General features: G+C 49.5%; 1 protein-coding gene across 2 annotated transcripts; it reads right to left on the bottom strand.

Annotated features, from left to right (window-relative positions):
* Positions 1–249: 249 nt before the first annotated feature.
* Positions 250–16,556, bottom strand: PSENEN (presenilin enhancer, gamma-secretase subunit). 2 transcript variants are annotated; one of them, XM_029576770.1, is made up of 4 exons: positions 16,401–16,556; positions 4,107–4,209; positions 3,311–3,415; positions 250–2,913 (listed from the first exon to the last, which is right to left on the bottom strand). In XM_029576770.1, the coding sequence occupies exons 2-4, from the start codon at positions 4,165–4,167 to the stop codon at positions 2,774–2,776; spliced, it is 306 nt and encodes a 101-aa protein (XP_029432630.1). In that variant the 5' UTR covers positions 4,168–4,209; positions 16,401–16,556; the 3' UTR covers positions 250–2,773. The 2 variants fall into 2 exon arrangements, with proteins under 2 accessions (XP_029432630.1, XP_029432631.1); XM_029576771.1 differs by lacking the exon at positions 16,401–16,556 and adding an exon at positions 4,586–5,433.
* Positions 16,557–16,845: the final 289 nt, after the last annotated feature.

Here is a 16,845-nt window from a genome sequence, read left to right as displayed (position 1 = left end):
GCATTAAGCGCTCAAATTCTGTGACATAAAAATGGTTTCGGAGTCAGGCTCCCCCTCCGAGGTGTCCTCTGCCCCATCAGAAACTTCAGGCACTCTTCGAAACCTCCATAACTGGGGAAACAAAAAGCTGCAGTGAAAAGTTGCTCTCTCTTCCCCCCAACATCCCCTGTACCGCAAGAAACAGAAACAAAATGGCCACGGTTCCCAAGCTGCAGGGCAGAGCCGCACTGCCTGTGTCAGCTGCTCGCAGATTCTATTTTCTTCCCACTTTTTTTTTTTTTTTTTTTAAACTTCAGGCGCGCCACTAGCAACTGAACTGCCCTCTCTGCCACAAACAAAGGTCCCACGCAGGCCACGCACGATCTACAACCTTTCCCGCACTGAGCGGGAACTGCCATTAGGAAGGCCCATGCGGTCAACACACAGCTGGCAGAAGAACGCCACGGTTTCCAGGCAGAAGGCAGCCTTACTCACCAGCCAGCAAAACACGCCACCCTCTCACGCTCTCCCCCCCGAGCCTTGGCAGCAGCCGGTAGCTCCAACAAGCTCTTCTTTTTTTTTAACTTTAAAAGCAGTTTCTCTACGGAGAAAGGAGAAGGAGACTGAGGGAGCCAGACCACTGGCTAGTCCATCTTGCCCACGCTACCCGGGCTAAGCCAGCCTAAGGGTCACCCGTGCCACTAGGGGGATGGCCCTTAAACAGAGCCTAACACCCCTCTGAGCAAATATTGATCTCTTCTCTTCCCAGTCAGACTGCAGAGTTTGTTTTTTTTTATACCACGACCATCTTGCTACAGACAGGTGAAGGTTTTTGTTCTCTGTCTCCAGCTGCTGTTGGTGGGAAAAAAAAGTCTGGATTGATCTAGGGACAAAGAAGAACTCTGCATTCACCGTTTGGACAAACCAATCAGCAGCCCACTGCAATAATTCAGATGGCACACCACCAATCGATTGATAACTGTTTTAAAACTAGCTAGATCCAAATACAGTTTTGACTTCCTCTCAGTTTACCAAACACTTGTTGAATCACTCAAGAAACTTGAGCTTCTTCATCAAATTTAGCACTAAATTACACATCCAAGAGGCCACTGTTGTTATCCAAAATAAAGCCAAGCTTTAACTCTAAACGTTGTGGTTTGCAGTAGTAGCTCAAACTCGATACGTCCAAAGGTTTTCTAAACTTGATTGTCATGCTACTCATAATACATTTTTTTTTAACTTTTCATATTGGGGTTTGCATTTAATAAACAAACTGAATGGGAAAAGCGTGATTGTTATTTACATAAGAGATCGCTCGGGACAGGGAACACCTGCACCATATGTTGGTCTCTTGGAAAAATGTTTTGAAAATAATTGAGGACATGGATAACAGCTCTCGTTAGGATTCCCTCTTCATTATCTACATCTCTCTCTATACCAGATCAAGTAGAAGCCGAGTCAGGCCTGCTTTTGTCACACTGCATCCGTGAACCTTAGTTTTCTTTAGAGACACAAACTAAAATCCATACATTTTCAGGCCACGATGCTTTACTCTGACAGCAGAACTAGATGGCAAATAGATATCCAAATACCACAACCAAGAGGAACACAGAAAAAGAAATGGTATTAAACCATATACATAAGATACAGTGTTTTTCAGCTGGTAGTCTCTCTCTTTATTTACTGTGGTACCGGTGGTGACTACGGATTGCACAAAGATTAGTTAATGAGGGAAGATTAAACAGAATTGGCTGCTTGGTGGGACGAAAGACTTGAGAGTTGACTGAGCAATTTAATGACGACACTGCTTGAGAACGGGTTGGGGGGAGGAGCATTGGAAATTAAACTGTTCCCCTTTGCCTCCCATACCGTTACATGTAGGCCTGATTCAATTAAAGCTCTTCCCTCCTTGTGTCTGTGGAGCAAGACCTTAACAAATCAGAGAGGAACTTGGCTCCAGTTTACTTTGATTACCAAAAAATGCATACGGCCTCTCTGCCCTCTAAATGCTGAATGGCTCACCAAACCTTTAACGTAATACTAAGGGGAATGCTCAAAATATGATTGGCTGCTTGCTAGCACTGCTGCTTCCACTTTTGGCTTTATTCCTCTCTCTATTGTTTCAGTATCCTTTTCCCTATAGTTTTACACTTTTTTAAATTAAAAAAAAAAAAAGTGTTCACTGTGTATTATAGCCACAAATCTTGGTATTAAAACGTTTCCACCCCCCTGCCGTGTCTCTAATTCATGCTTAATGCTCATCTGTAGGAGGTGTGCACAAGGCTCTGCTGGTGATCAGTACAGCAACCCCCACTTCACAACGCTAAGAGTAGAAGCAGGGAGAGCTTCAAAGACCTCCTGCAGCCACAAAGAAGAAACATGATTTTAACTGCTATGAAAATTAAGTAATTGCGAGAACTGCTGCTTTCAATTTATTAAGAGCTGGGTTTCGGTCAGTGTAAGGAATTTCCCCCAACATCTCTCTTTTCTTTCTCTAAGAAGGAAAAGGAGCAGCCCTAAGAACAGACAGGAATCGTACGCCACCCACACGTGCGAGAGACAAGAGTAAGTCCAGGAAAGCAGAAGTCCACAGAAATGGGGAGGGTTCCTGTTTGGAGTAGACGACGTGGGGAGATGGCCATTCATTTTGCTACTGGCACCAAGTCCATTCTTCTGGCAGGGCCAGTTTTGTATGTGTAAAAGCCCTGAAAATGCTCCAGGCAGGATTTTGCCTACTCGTGGACCTGAAGGGAATGTGTCTCTTTCCTCTCTCCCCCCCACCAGCAGATGAGAGTCAGGGGATCCCGAGAGGGATGGTGAAGGAGAGGTAGTCCCCAGTGGCCCCCCACTGGGCCCGATGCATCTGGTAGATGGTAATCCACGTGGTCAGAGCCACAATCCAGAAGAGGAGACCCACGGCGGAACGGCTGACATCTGAAAGAAAGAGATTCAGTAGCATCCAAATGCCAACCTTATAGTACCAGTTCCACCCCGTGCCCTAGCATACAGCCCACCCTAGGTCTTCCTTTCCTCTTATCCCCAGCATACCCTCCCCTACAGAAACCAAGCAGGGTGACGTGCGATGCCTCTGCAGCAAGTCTCAATCACTGCAAGCTCCTCCCCCTTTCTGTAGTCTTCAGCCTCCCTTGAGCCTGTCCCCACTGCATAGTTACATATTCCTGAAATCAGCGGCAGGGTTAGAAACAGGGCAGTCCATCTCAGCACGCCCGCCCTCACTCTGCTGCTTCGTGCATGCCACCCCTTTATCTGCTGCTGCTGCTGCTGTGCGCCCGCAGTCATGGCCCCTATGTTATTCTGGCTTTGTACTCACAGCTCTTTATCTGTGGTTGCTCTGTGTACGCTGGCTTCATAAAGGCCTCTCTGAAAAACCAAAATACGTTCACCAGCCACAGGAAGGGCAGCAATGCAAAGCCACCTAGCAAATAGGATACAAAAACATCAACAAGTGATGGAGATGAAACAGCATTCACCCATTTCTTGAATCCAGAACAAGTTCCCTCCCCTGGCACTTCAGTATGGTGCTAGGTGAGTGCTGTGCTGCTGGAGACACTGTCCTCTATAACCTGGACATACTTCATTTCCTTCTTCAATATGAAAACTGGGTAAATCAGTGGTACCTCAATAACAGTTCAAAAATAATTAAATCACGTGGTACGTGAAAAAAAATCATATTTATACGAATACATATTTTTGCCTAAGACAACCCTCATATGTGAGCCAGGTTCACTTGTTTTTGGAAAAACTGATTCTTAACAGTGAACGCTACGCGAAACACATTTTAAATACGTGCAGGTTGGCTCACATATGAGGGTTGTCTTAGGCAAAAATATTTATTCCTATAAATATGATTTTTTTTCACTTACCACGTGATTTAATTATTTTTGAACTGTTATTGAGGTACCACTGATTTACCCAGTTTTCATATTGAAGAAGGAAATGAAGTATGTCCAGGTTATAGAGGACAGTGTCTCCAGCAGCACAGCACTCACCTAGCACCTAGGTTTAATTATTTTTTAACTGATATTTCATTTCCTAGCATATCTGCATGCTGTGTTATCCTCTTTCAGCTCTTTGTTCTCCTTCAATTCACCTCAAATTTAACTCACCCAAGTAGTATTTTCTGCACAGGTTTAGCTTCTCCTCGTTGGACACTCGGTCCAGGTTCATCTTTTATGTTATCACGTATCCTCCGCTCACGATAGCAGAAACCTGGAATTGTGGGGATAATGAAAGAAACAGGTTTAGGGAAGAGGATGAAGGTAATAAAATGGGACTGATGAGAGAAAGGGATAAGATGACAGATGATGAATGCAAATATACCACAGCAGCACTGCTAGTCTCAGAACAATGGAGGTGTTCACCTGCGGTATAGTATTTGGTGAGAATAAAGTAAACCTCCCATATGGACTCAGCAGAGGACCAACCAGTATTGACAATTGAGCACAAGCATTCAAGATCACTCCTCACCCCTCCCCAATGCAATTCCATTGCTAGCAGTATCCAATCTATGCAGGCTAGCATGCAGTTATCCAAATGAAATTGGCCCTCACTGGATGATGCCACCATAAATAAATAAATCTCTTACCAGATACAACCAGCAGGTACCACCAGGAATTTCCCCAAACAAGCACCGTTATCCTTAACTCAGTTTAGAGAGAGTATAGCTTGTGAACCCTGAGGTGGGACAGCAGTAAGCTGATTGTGCAAACATCCTAGATGCTGCACCGAAGCAATGCAGTCTGTAGTAAGATAGTTTTATCATAATGGTGGTCTCTCATTGGAGCCCCCAACCAAACCATAGGCAGCATCAGAGACCCTCTCATTATCCCATCGCTCTCCAAGCAGTAAGAATCCTTTCATGGCCTGATGATCTCCCAGAGTCTGCATGCAAAACATGATCTATCTGTATATACTGCTTGTAAAGGCCAAGTATTAATCTTTCAAGAATGCATCGCTAAACTTTTCCAAATATGGCTAGGCTTAAGGTTTTACTCCCAAGTTCCAGCCGACCCTGCCTCTGACAATTCTGCCGCAAAGCTGAATGATGTGAATGCTGGAATGCATGAGATTCAGTATAATCCCATGAGGGGGTGGAATTTAGCTGCTAATCCTTGAACAAGGCATTCAGAAGACATTCTGAAATACATGCTACGAACTTTCTTCCATTTAGAAGTAAGGCCTGTATTATGACAGTAGACAAAAAATAAGCAAAGCTTTATATGGATGAGTACGGAAGTTTATCTCCCATTTTTCTATCTACTGGGAAAATAACAATGTCCCTGCATCTTAGTTCACCCATCTATAATTCAGTAATAACTCTAATAGTCTCATTCCTTTCCACATTATGGAGAATTTTGGGAACTGAGGAAAGGCTGAAAAAGGGGTCCAACTATTCCATCTCAAAAGTGACTGAATGATTCCTAACTGTGCCACCTGAAAACATGAACTCCAGACACGGAGGAGAAGGCACAGGACTATGACAGGAGTCGGAAACTCCGGTCCTGGAATGCCACAAACAGGTCTGGTTTGCAAGATACCCACAATAAATATGCAGGAGGAATATCTGCATGCACTGCCTCTACTATAAGCAAATCTCTCACATGCACACTCATCATGGACGTCCTGAAAACTCCAGGACCAGAGTTGCCTACTCCTAGATTATGATTTCTAGATGGTTCCAACTTATTGAGACAGGGGAACCAGCTCTTGCTGTCTTTGACATTCAACTAAATTCAGGGACTCTCAACCTTGCTTCTCTTGGTGAAGTTGTGACTACTGTCCCAAATTGAAACAATATATATTTTTTTTAATTTTAGCTTGGCAGTTTCCTCCTGGCTCCTTTAAGCTTTCAGCTCAAATCCAACCCCATTAGGAATGCAGCATCATAAACCTTAATTTACAACTAGCCAGGGTTCCTCCCCCATTATTTATTTATTTATTTTTACTTTTACCTCATCTAACCAGGCACCACAGTTGCAATTCTTAGGCTAGGGCCATCGATTGTAGCTTCTTTTGGAACCCAATACATGTATAAGAGGCCAATGCAATAAAAGGCACCGAGCTCAGCCTGCTGCTAAACACACGCCAATGAAATATCAGGATTAGCACGTCCAAAACACACATCCATACCGGCATATAGTTAACGGTATTCATCACATGCAAATGCCATGTTGATGAGGCTATTAGCACTCCCCATGAAAAAAAAACAGGTGCACCCATTTTAACTCTCAAAATTAAAGTCAGCCCAGATCTGGTGTTAAGTTTTGAGGCACCACAAGCAAAAAATACAGCTTTTCTGTGGTTTTTCCTACTTAATACTGTTGCCATACTAAGGAGGAACCACGGAAAGCTGCACCATGAAAAAAAAAAATCTCGACAGCAGTCAGGTTAGCTCAACGTACGAGTGTCCATCTTCCTTACCTGTGCACAGCCACTGCTCCTCGGCGCTCGATGCCATGGGTGCCCAATTTATGTTCATCACGTTCCCTTTTAGCACGCCAGCCCATTTACGTATTACACCGAGCAGCCAAGAGAGGGGATTGGGACGCATATTGTTTTGCACCCACGATATGGCATCCGCCCCTCAGGCTGGCCAATAGGTGGCACATTTGCACAACCGCTGGAACGTCTTTCCAACCTCCCCAGGGAACACTGCCTCCACAACATCCCCTGCCAAGCTTAGCAACTAAACCTCGGTTTCTTGCATAAAAACATGGCTGTTCCAGCAAGCCTTCCAATAACCTACCCTGACTTATATGGTCTTTTAATATTTATTACTTTGTCTGCTTCTTACTTACCACTGCTATTAATTGCATCAGTAGCATGGGATCTTCTTAGTTTTTGGGTACTTGCCAGGTTCTTATGGCCTGGATTGGCCTCTGTTGGAAACAGGATGCTGGGCTTGATGGACCCTTGGTCTGACCCAGCATGGCAATTTCTTATGTTCTTATGTTAGTTTTTAGAATTGTTTAATCTTTTAGTTTTTATGTTACAATTTTTATTTTAATATTAAGAAACCATGGGGTAGATTTTGAAAGCCCGGCGCACCCATTTTGCGTAGGCCGCCGGCACGCACAAAGCCCCAGGGCTTTGCTTTGGGGGAGGCGTCGGGGACGGCGCAGCATTCAGGGCATGTCCAGAGGCGTGGCAGCGGTCCGGGGGTGGGGCAGAGTGCTCTGGCACGCAGGGAGCCGGCGACAGGCGTAACTCAACGAAATAAGGTAGGGGAGGGGGGAACGACAAAAAAAAAGTTCCCTCCGAGGCTGCTCTGATTTCGGAGGGAACGGAGGCAGGATGCGCGGCTCGGTGCACACAGGTGGCTGATTTTGCACAGCCTTGCGCGCGCCGACCCCGGATTTTAAAAGATACGCGCGGGTACGGGTGTATCTTTTAAAATCCGGCGTACTTTTGTTTGCGCCGGTTGCGCGCGCGCGTACGTTTTTAAAAATCTGCCCCTATGTATTTATAACTTTTCTTTCATTCTTTGAAATGCAAATGTTTTTAAATGGATATTTGCCTCCAATTGTAAACAGATATGATATGCACATGAATGTCGGTATCTAAAAAACAATAAATAAGAAAATTACAGATGGGAACGAACATGAAGAATAGGCACGGAAATGAAGGTGTGCTACGGGGTTTTTTTTTTTTTCTAACAGGTTAGTAACTAAATGTACCCCCTCTGTCTAATTTCTTCTCTAAACCCTCCTCTGACCCACTATCCTTTGCCTCTATAACCTCTCCCTGCATGGAGCCTCATTTCCCTCTCACCTACGCACTGCAGTAGCTGCTGTGTTAATGTATGGGAAGAGCTGGGGAAACAAAGTGGACAAAGCCATGGGGCCTGATGAGGTTCATCCCAGGATACTGACGGAGCTCAGAGATGTGCTGGCGGGTCCGCTGTGTGGCCTGTTCAATAGATCCCTAGAAACGGGAGTGGTGCCGAGTGATTGGAGAAGAGCGGTGGTGGTCCCGCTTCACAAGAGTGGGAACAGAGAGGAGGCTGGTAACTACAGACCAGTTAGCATCACCTCGGTGGTGGGAAAAGTAATGGAGTCACTGTTAAAAGAAGGAGTAGTGAACTACTTACAGTAGCGAGAATTGCTGGACCAGAGGCAGCATGGATTCACCAGGGGAAGATCCTGTCAGACAAATCTGATTGACTTTTTTGATTGGGTAACCAAGGAATTGGATCAAGGAAGAGCACTCGATGTCATCTACTTGAATTTCAGCAAAGCTTTTGATACGGTCCCGCACAGGAGACTGGTGAATAAAATAAGAAGCTTAGGAGTGAGTGCTGAGGTGGTGACCTGGATTGCAAACTGGTTGACGGACAGAAGACAATGTGTGATGGTAAATGGAACTTTCTCTGAAGAGAGAGCGGTTTTAAGCGGAGTGCCGCAAGGATCAGTGTTGGGACCGGTCCTGTTCAATATCTTTGTGAGCGACAGAGCGGACGGGATAGAAGTTAAGGTTTGTCTTTTTGCGGATGACACTAAGATCTGCACAGAGTGGACACGCTGGAAGGAGTGGAGAGAATGAGGCGGGATTTAAGGAAGCTTGAAGAGTGGTCGAAGATATGGCAGCTGAGATTCAATGCCAAGAAGTGCAGAGTCATGCATATGGGGAGTGGAAATCCAAATGAACTGTATTTGATGGGGGGAGAAAGGCTGATGTACATGGAGCAGGAGAGAGACCTTGGGGTGATAGTCTCTAATGATATGAAGTCGGCAAAACAATGTGACAAGGCGATAGCTAAAGCCAGAAGAATGCTGGGCTGCATAGAGAGGAAAATTAGTTTCTTACCTGATAATTTTCGTTCCTGTAGTACCAAGGATCAGTCCAGACACCTGGGTTGTGACTCCGCACCAGCAGATGGAGACAGAGCAAAACTTGTCGGGCACCCTACATATAGTAAGGCGCCACCCACAGCTCGTCAGTCTTACGTAATGTCAAAGCAAAAATGGAAAAACTCCACTAAACTCCACTAACTATACCGCCCGAAAACTCCCGGGCCGACTCAAAGAACCCCCAGCTGGATCAGAACTCCCCGAACCAGAGGTCCAACCAACAGATAATAACAAAACCAGCCCAACCGAGCGGACTCTCGTCAACAAACAATACACTTACAGATTACGAGGGCGGGAGCCTGGACTGATCCTTGGTACTACAGGAACGAAAATTATCAGGTAAGAAACTAATTTTCCTTTCCCTGTACGTACCAGGATCAGTCCAGACACCTGGGATGTACCAGAGCTAACTTTTACTGAGGGTGGGAACCAGAGAGTCCCGCTCGCAGCACTCTCTCTCCGAAACCCCCAGAATCCATGCCCCGAACATCCAACCGGTAGCGTCTAGCAAAGTATGCAAAGACTTCCAGGTCGCCGCTCTGCAAATGTCTTGCGGCGACACATGTGAAGATTCCGCCCAGGAAGCGGCCTGAGCGCGTGTCGAATGAGCCCGAAGACCCACCGGAACAGCCTTCCCTTTCAGTATGTACGCCGAAGCGATGGCTTCCTTGCGCCAACGAGCAATCGTGGCCCGCGAAGCTGCCCCTCCGCGCTTTGGACCTGACCATAGAACAAAAAGATGGTCCGAAACTCGAAAAGGATTCGTCACTTCCCGATAACGGAACAGAAGTCTGCGAACATCTAGCTTCTTCAACAATTTGGCGTTAGGATCAGAAACGCTCCCCCTCCGGAAAAGCGGGCAGCTCAACCGACTGGTTCAAATGAAAAGCTGGCACCACCTTTGGGAGGAAGGAGGGAACCGTCCTTAAGGAGACCCCCGAATCAGAAAAGCAGAGGAATGGCTCCCGACAGGATAACGCCTGCACTTCTGAAACTCGACTCGCCGATGCAAAAGCCACGAGAAATACCGCCCTAAGAGTGAGGTCCTTTAGCGTCGAACGCTTGATGGGCTCAAAAGGTGACATACACAGCGCCGAAAGAACCCAATGGAGATTCCAGGATGGAAAAGGATGACGTAGAGGAGGCCGCAAATGCTTAGCCCCCCGAAGGAAACGTGCCACATCCGGATGATGTGCCAAGGATACGCCGTGTACCTCACCCCTGAGACAACCAAGCGCCGCCACCTGGACCTTGAGAGTACTGCTAGACAGACCTTTTGCAAGCCCCGTCTGGAGGAAAGCGAGGACATCCGGCACCGCTGGCAGTATGGGATCTACCTTCCTGGGTTTGCCCCATTCCTCCAAGATCGCCCACACCTAAGCGTTTCCTCTCAAAAGCCAGGCCGCGAGACAGAAGTGATCCGCGTCCCCCAAACAAACGGGCCCTTGCCGCAGAAGGGCCGCCGCCCCTCGCAGTCTGAGGGGAGGCCCTCTCGCCAACTGCAGGAGATCCGCGAACCAAGGGCGCCGCGGCCACTCGGGTGCCACCATGATCACCTCCGCGGGATGCTCTCTATTCTTCTGAGGACCTTGCCGATCAGTGGCCAAGGAGGAAACACGTACAGCAGCACGTCTGTGGGCCAAGGGAGCACCAGGGCATCCACCCCCTCGGCTCCCCTTTCTCTTCATTGACTGAAGAATCTCGGGGCCCTGGCGTTCTGAGCGGTGGCCATCAGATCCATGTGTGGTGTTCCCCACCTCTTGCAGATCAGTTTGTAAGCCATCTCCGGCAGCTCCCATTCCCCCGGGTCCAAGCGATGGCAGCTGAGGTAATCCGCTTGGACAATGTCGACTCCGGCGATATGGGATGCCGCAATGTCGATGAGATGTCTTTCCGCCCAGACCATCAGATGACTCGCCTGTTCCGCGACCGCCCGGCTCCGTGTTCCTCCCTGGCGATTGATGTACGCCACCGTGGTTGCGTTGTCCGACAACACTCTGACTGCCGTCCTTCGAACCAATGGGAGGAAGGCCTGCAGGGCCAACCAAACCGCTCTGGTCTCCAAGCAATTGATGGACCACTGTGATTGAGCTTTGGACCACTGTCCTTGCACCGAGCGGCCCAGGCAAACAGCCCCCCCAGCCGGATAAGCTGGCATCTGTCGTGACTACCGTCCAGGCCGGCGTGAGCAGGGATATCCCACGCGTCAGATTGTCGGAGTTGAGCCACCATGGTAGACTGGATCTCGCCTGATCCGTGAGTTGGAGTGGCCGGTGAAAGTCTTCCGACACCGGACGCCACCGGGAGAGCAATGCTGACTGCAAAAACCGCCGCTGAGCAAAACGCCCAGGGCACTAACGCCAGCGTGGACGCCATCGACCCCAACACCATCAGATGGTCGCAGACCTGAGGACACCGCAGGGCCAATAACCGGCGCACCTGACCCTGAAGCTTGTGCACCTGCTCCTGGAACAGAAAAACTCTGCCCTGCTTCGTGTCGAACAGTGCTCCCAGGTAATGCAGCATCTGGGTGGGAACCAGGCGGCTCTTGGCAAGATTGATCACCCATCCGAGTGAGCACAAGAGTTGCAGGACCCTGTCGACCGCCTGGCGGCATGGGACTTCTGTCTTGGCTCGGATGAGCCAATCGACTAGGTAGGGATGTACCAGTAACCCTTCCCTTCGAAGCGCGGCAGCGACCACCACCATGACCTTTGTAAACGTCCGCGGAGCGGTGGCGAGACCGAAGGGGAGCGCCGCGAACTGATAGTGCTTGCCCAGGATACAGAAGCGCAGAAACCGCTGATGAGCCGGCTGAATGCCGATGAAGGTAAACCTCCATGAGGTCTAATGACGCCAGGAATTCGCCCGGGCGCACCGCTGCGACCACCGACCGAATAGTCTCCATTTTGAAGCGTGGAACGCTAAGACACTTGTTGACACCTTTCAGGTCGAGTATGGGTCTGAAAGTACCCTCCTACTTTGGCACGATGAAGTAGATGGAGTACCGTCCTCGACGGTGCTGCCCCTGTGGTACGGGCACTATCGCGCCTAGGCCTCCTAGCAGATACAGGGTATCCTGGACTGCCGCCTGTTTGCCGCGCCCCTTGCAAGGCGAGATCAAAAACTTGTCCACAGGGATACGTGCAAAATCTAAAGCGTAGCCGCGTCTTATCACGTTGAGGACCCATTGGTCCGTAGTTGTTCTGGTCCATTCCCCGTAAAAACGCTCCAGCCTGGCCCCTACATTTGGAACTGCCAAGGCTAATGGCGCCGGCTGTAGGGAATGGACCGTCCGTATCTCATTGGGAGGCTTTTGGACCCGACCCCGCCGAGGGACCGTCTCGCCTCCCAAACTTTCTCCCACGAAAGGACTGAGACCATGTCGGAGGCCTCGAGGATCCCGAGCCAGCCCGGTACGAGGGCCCCGACGATCTCTGCGGTCGTGACTTTCCTGGCCCCCTGAACCGGGCCCTACTGGAGAAAGACGTCCGATTTCGGTGCCTGTCCTCAGGCAGCTGGAAAGTCCCGTTCTCACCGAGCGACTGCATCAAGTCGTCCAATTCCTTACCGAACAGTAACTTCCCTTTGAATGGAAGGGAGCCCAGATGAGCCTTCGAGGACCCATCCGCTGCCCAATTTCTGAGCCAGAGAAGACGGCGCGCTGACACCGCCGAGACCATGGCCTTGTCCGACGTCCGCGGCTCTAGGTGATCCGCCTGCACCGACTCTTCTCCCGATAGGCCAGCATTGGCCTGCAGCACCTGAGCCCAGCGCAAACCCGCTCTCGACGCAAAGTTACTGCAAATAGCCGCGCGGACTCCCAGGGCCGACGCCTCAAACACCTTCTTAAGCTGTACCTCCAGCTTACTATCCTGTATGTCTCGAAGGGCCGTGGCCCCCGTGACCGGAATTAAGGATCGTTTCGTCACAGCAGATACCGCTGCATCCACCCTGGGAAATCTAAGGAGTTCCAGCGCGTCCTCTGGCAACGGGTAGAGCTTGTCCATAGCTTTACTCACTTTCAGGCCCAAGTCCGGGGTATCCCATTCCCGGAACAGGATGTCGGTCGCCGAGAAGTGGAATGGAAAAGCCACTGCCGGTCCAGTGAGGCCCAGCAGCACCGGATCCATTTTGGCATCTGGTTTAGAGCCCACCGGCGGGGCATCCACTCCTACTTCCTGCAGGATAGCCGGGATCAGTGGCGCCAGCTCCTCTTTCCTAAACAAGCGAACCACTTTCGGATCGTCCCCTTCCACAGCTGGCGCTCCTTTGGCGTTCCCCGGATACGCCACCTCTTCACCGACAGGAGCTCCGGAGCCTCCCGGGGCCTCTCCGTCCGGTTCCTGCTCCGCTGCTGAGGCCGCAGCGGCCGGCGCTCTCTGGGCGGGTCCGCGGGCCTCCGAGGGCCCTCCCCCGCCCGCTTCTTCCGTGGCTCCAACGGTCTGTCAGAGCCCCCATGTCTTCTCCTCTTCTTCCTAGACTTCTGCTACTTTAAGATTTTATGCAGCAAGCCTACAAAATCTGAAGAAAAGGAGGCCACGGCATCCGTGGAGCCTCCTCCTGGCTCTGACAGTCCGGCGAATCTGGCCCCCCCGGGGGCTCGCTGCTGTGGAGAAAGTGCGGGAGGCAAAATGGCCTCTCCCGCAGCTTTCCTCGTGGCATCGCGGACTGATGCCAAGATGGCCGCAGCACTGTCACCTGCGGCCGCTGAATCGCGCGGCGGCGATCGTGGCGGCCGGGGTCGGGCCCCCCGACCGCCCTCGGACGGTCCCTCACCGCCCGAAACACAATGTGCACAGATGCCCGATCGCGAGACTCGCGAGCGCGCCGAGCCGCACACGCGGCAAGAGGCCCCTCGCGGCATGCTCCTGCCTGCTACCGCCCGCGGCCGGGAGAAAACAAAAGAATTTCAAACAAAAAAAAAAAAAACGGCGAAATAGGCGGCGAACACACAAAGAACAACGGCGTCCCCCCCCCCTCCGACGAACTCCGAGTGAGGACGGGCCGCCGCACAAGAAAATAAAACACTTTTTTTTTTTTTTTCAACCTGCCGCTGGCCCTGGTCCTGATCCTTCTTCTTCTTCAGCGGGGGTGAGTGAACCGGGCTCCCCGGTGTCACCCCCGACGCTGCTGCCAGATAGGCCGGGTCCTCAACCCCAGCAGCGGCCTCAACCAGGGGGGGGTGGTCCCCTCAGAACCTCGCAACCCCCCTGGGAGGCTTCCAGGACCCCGAGCTGAACACTAAAATAAACACCTCTCTCCTAAAAGATTAACTTTTTTTTTTTTTTTTTTTTTAACTCCCCTGACTAGCTAACCACTAACCAGGATCACCAGAGACTGTGGGTGGACCTGCCCCATCTGCTGGAGACAGAGTAAGACTGACGAGCTGTGGGTGGCGCCTTACTATATGTAGGGTGCCCGACAAGTTTTGCTCTGTCTCCATCTGCTGGTGCGGAGTCACATCCCAGGTGTCTGGACTGATCCTGGTACGTACAGGGAAAGAGGAATATCGAGTAAGAAAAGGGAAGTGATTATCCCCTTGTACAGGTCCTTGGTGAGGCCTCACCTGGAGTACTGTGCTCAGTTCTGGAGACCGTATCTCCGAAGGGACAGAGACAGGATGGAGGCGGTCCAGAGAAGGGCGACCAAAAAGGTGGAAGGTCTTCATAGAATAGAAACATAGAAATGACGGCAGAAGAAGACCAATCGGTCCATCCAGTCTGCCCAGCAAGCTTCACACTTTTTTCTCATACTTATCTGTTTCTCTTGGCTCTTAGTAACCTTAGGTTCTATTTCCCTTTCACCCCCACTATTAATGTAGAGAGCAGTGCTGGAGCTGCTTCCAAGTGAAATGTTAAGTTTGATTAGTTGGGTAAGCGGCAGCATAGCTCTCTGCCGTTGAAGCAGAGGGCAATGCTGGATATGAGTGAAGTATCAGTTTTTCTTCTCCCCTGCCGTTGAAGCAGGGAGCTATGCTGGATATGCATTGAAAGTGAAGTATGCCTTGAAAGTCACATTAACTATCAAATATTGAAAAGCCTAATAATTGGTAATTGAATAAGCCTAATAATTGGTAATACCTATAGCCCATGAACCCATCCCTGTTTTCTTTTTTTTGTTTGGTTTTTTTCTTTTTTTAATTGGGAGATGGCAGCCCTCCATCCTTCCACTCCGTGAAGGTGGAACACCAACCGCTGGCATCCTGCTCCGTGAATGCCTCTGTGGCTACTGCCACAGAGGCATTGACTTATGAGAATGACTTATGAGGAGAGATTGAAGAATCTAAATATGTACACCCTGGAGGAAAGGAGGAGCAGGGGTGATATGATTCAAACTTTCAGATACTTGAAAGGTTTTAATGATCCAAAGACAATGACAAACCTTTTCCGTTGCAAAAAAATCAGCAGAACCATGGATCACGATTTAAAACTCCAGGGAGGAAGACTCAGAACCAATGTCAGGAAGTATTTCTTCACGGAGAGGGTGGTGGATGCCTGGAATGCCCTTCCGGAGGAAGTGGTGAAGACCAGAACTGTGAAGGATTTCAAAGGATCATGGGATAAACACTGTGGATCCATAAAGTCTAGAGGATGTGAATGAAGAGAAGAGGCACAAGGGGGTGGCTTGCTTGCGGAAATGAGAGCTACTACCTGGAGATTAATATCCTTATTCAACATACATACACATGGTTAATGCGACTCCAACATTGCTCTATGCTTCAATGGCAAGAGGAAATGTGGAAAAAAGGATTTGCATACACAAAAAAGCAGGGAAGTAGCTTGCTTGTTAAGGCGGTTACTACCCCAAACCAAATAAGCCTGATACTTCACTTTCAATGCATATCCAGCATACCTCTCTGCTTCAACAGCAGGGGAGAAAGACTGATACTTCACTTTTGATGCACATCCAGCATAGCTCTCTGCTTCAACGGCAGGGGAGAAAGCCTGATACTTCACTTTCAATGCACATCCAGCATAGCTCTCTGCTTCAACGGCAGGGAAAATGAAGAAAAGATGATTTATATTCAGCATCAACCAACAAGGAATGAATTACATAGTCTGGGTAAACAAATAAGCATGGGTGTAGCTTGCTTGTTACAGCGCTTACTACCCCAGAATCAATTAAGCCTGATATTTGACTTGGAATAAGTATCCAGCGCAGCTCACTGCTTCAGCAACAGAGGGAATTAAGTAAAGAGGATTTTTATTCAGACAACCAACAATGGCTGAATTGCACAGGCAGGGTAAACAAGCGTGGGAGTAGCTTGCTTATTACGGCGGTTACTACCCCAAACCAATTAGCTAGATACTTCACTTAGATGCAGCTCCAGCACTGCTGTCTGCATCGATGGTGGGGGTGAAAGGGAATTGGAACCAAAAAGTTACCAATAAGGGCCCTGACCTCAGCGGTCAGAGTAACAGATAAGTATGAAAACAAATAGGTGTGAGGCTTGCTGGGCAGACTGGACGGGCCGTTTGGTCTTCTTCTGCCGTCACTTCTATGTTTCTATGTTTCAGGAGGTAGCAATAGGCGTCACCAGTAACTTACCTTCGCTTTCCCAGGTATACGAGTCCTTGACCCAAACTAGATACCCAATATTCTCTCTCTCAACGCCCTCGCTCCAACTGCCTTCAGGAAACAAAGAGCACCACCCTCTCCCTTCTCGTCCTATTTCCGCCCTCCACCAACCCCGCGTCAGTGCGCATGCGTCCACAACCCGAAGACCTAGCGGGAGCTGCGCATGCGTCCACAACCCGAAGACCTAGCGGGAGCTGCGCCTGCGTCTACAACCCGAAGACCTAGCGGGAGCTGCGCATGCGTCTACAACCCGAAGACCTAGCGGGAGCTGCGGTCCAGGAAAAAAAAAAAACACAAGGTGGAGAGAGAATGAATTTCGTGAGCATTATGGGAGTTGTAGTTCATTGCTTAAAAAAACAAAAAAAAAACAAACCTTCAAGCGGCCTCATCTTGAGCCCTCAACGCGAAAAGCCAG

This window comes from Rhinatrema bivittatum, chromosome 14 (assembly GCF_901001135.1).
Source record: "Rhinatrema bivittatum chromosome 14, aRhiBiv1.1, whole genome shotgun sequence".
NCBI classification, from domain to species: Eukaryota; Metazoa; Chordata; class Amphibia; order Gymnophiona; family Rhinatrematidae; genus Rhinatrema; species Rhinatrema bivittatum.
This window is presented reverse-complemented; position numbering and strand designations above follow the sequence as displayed.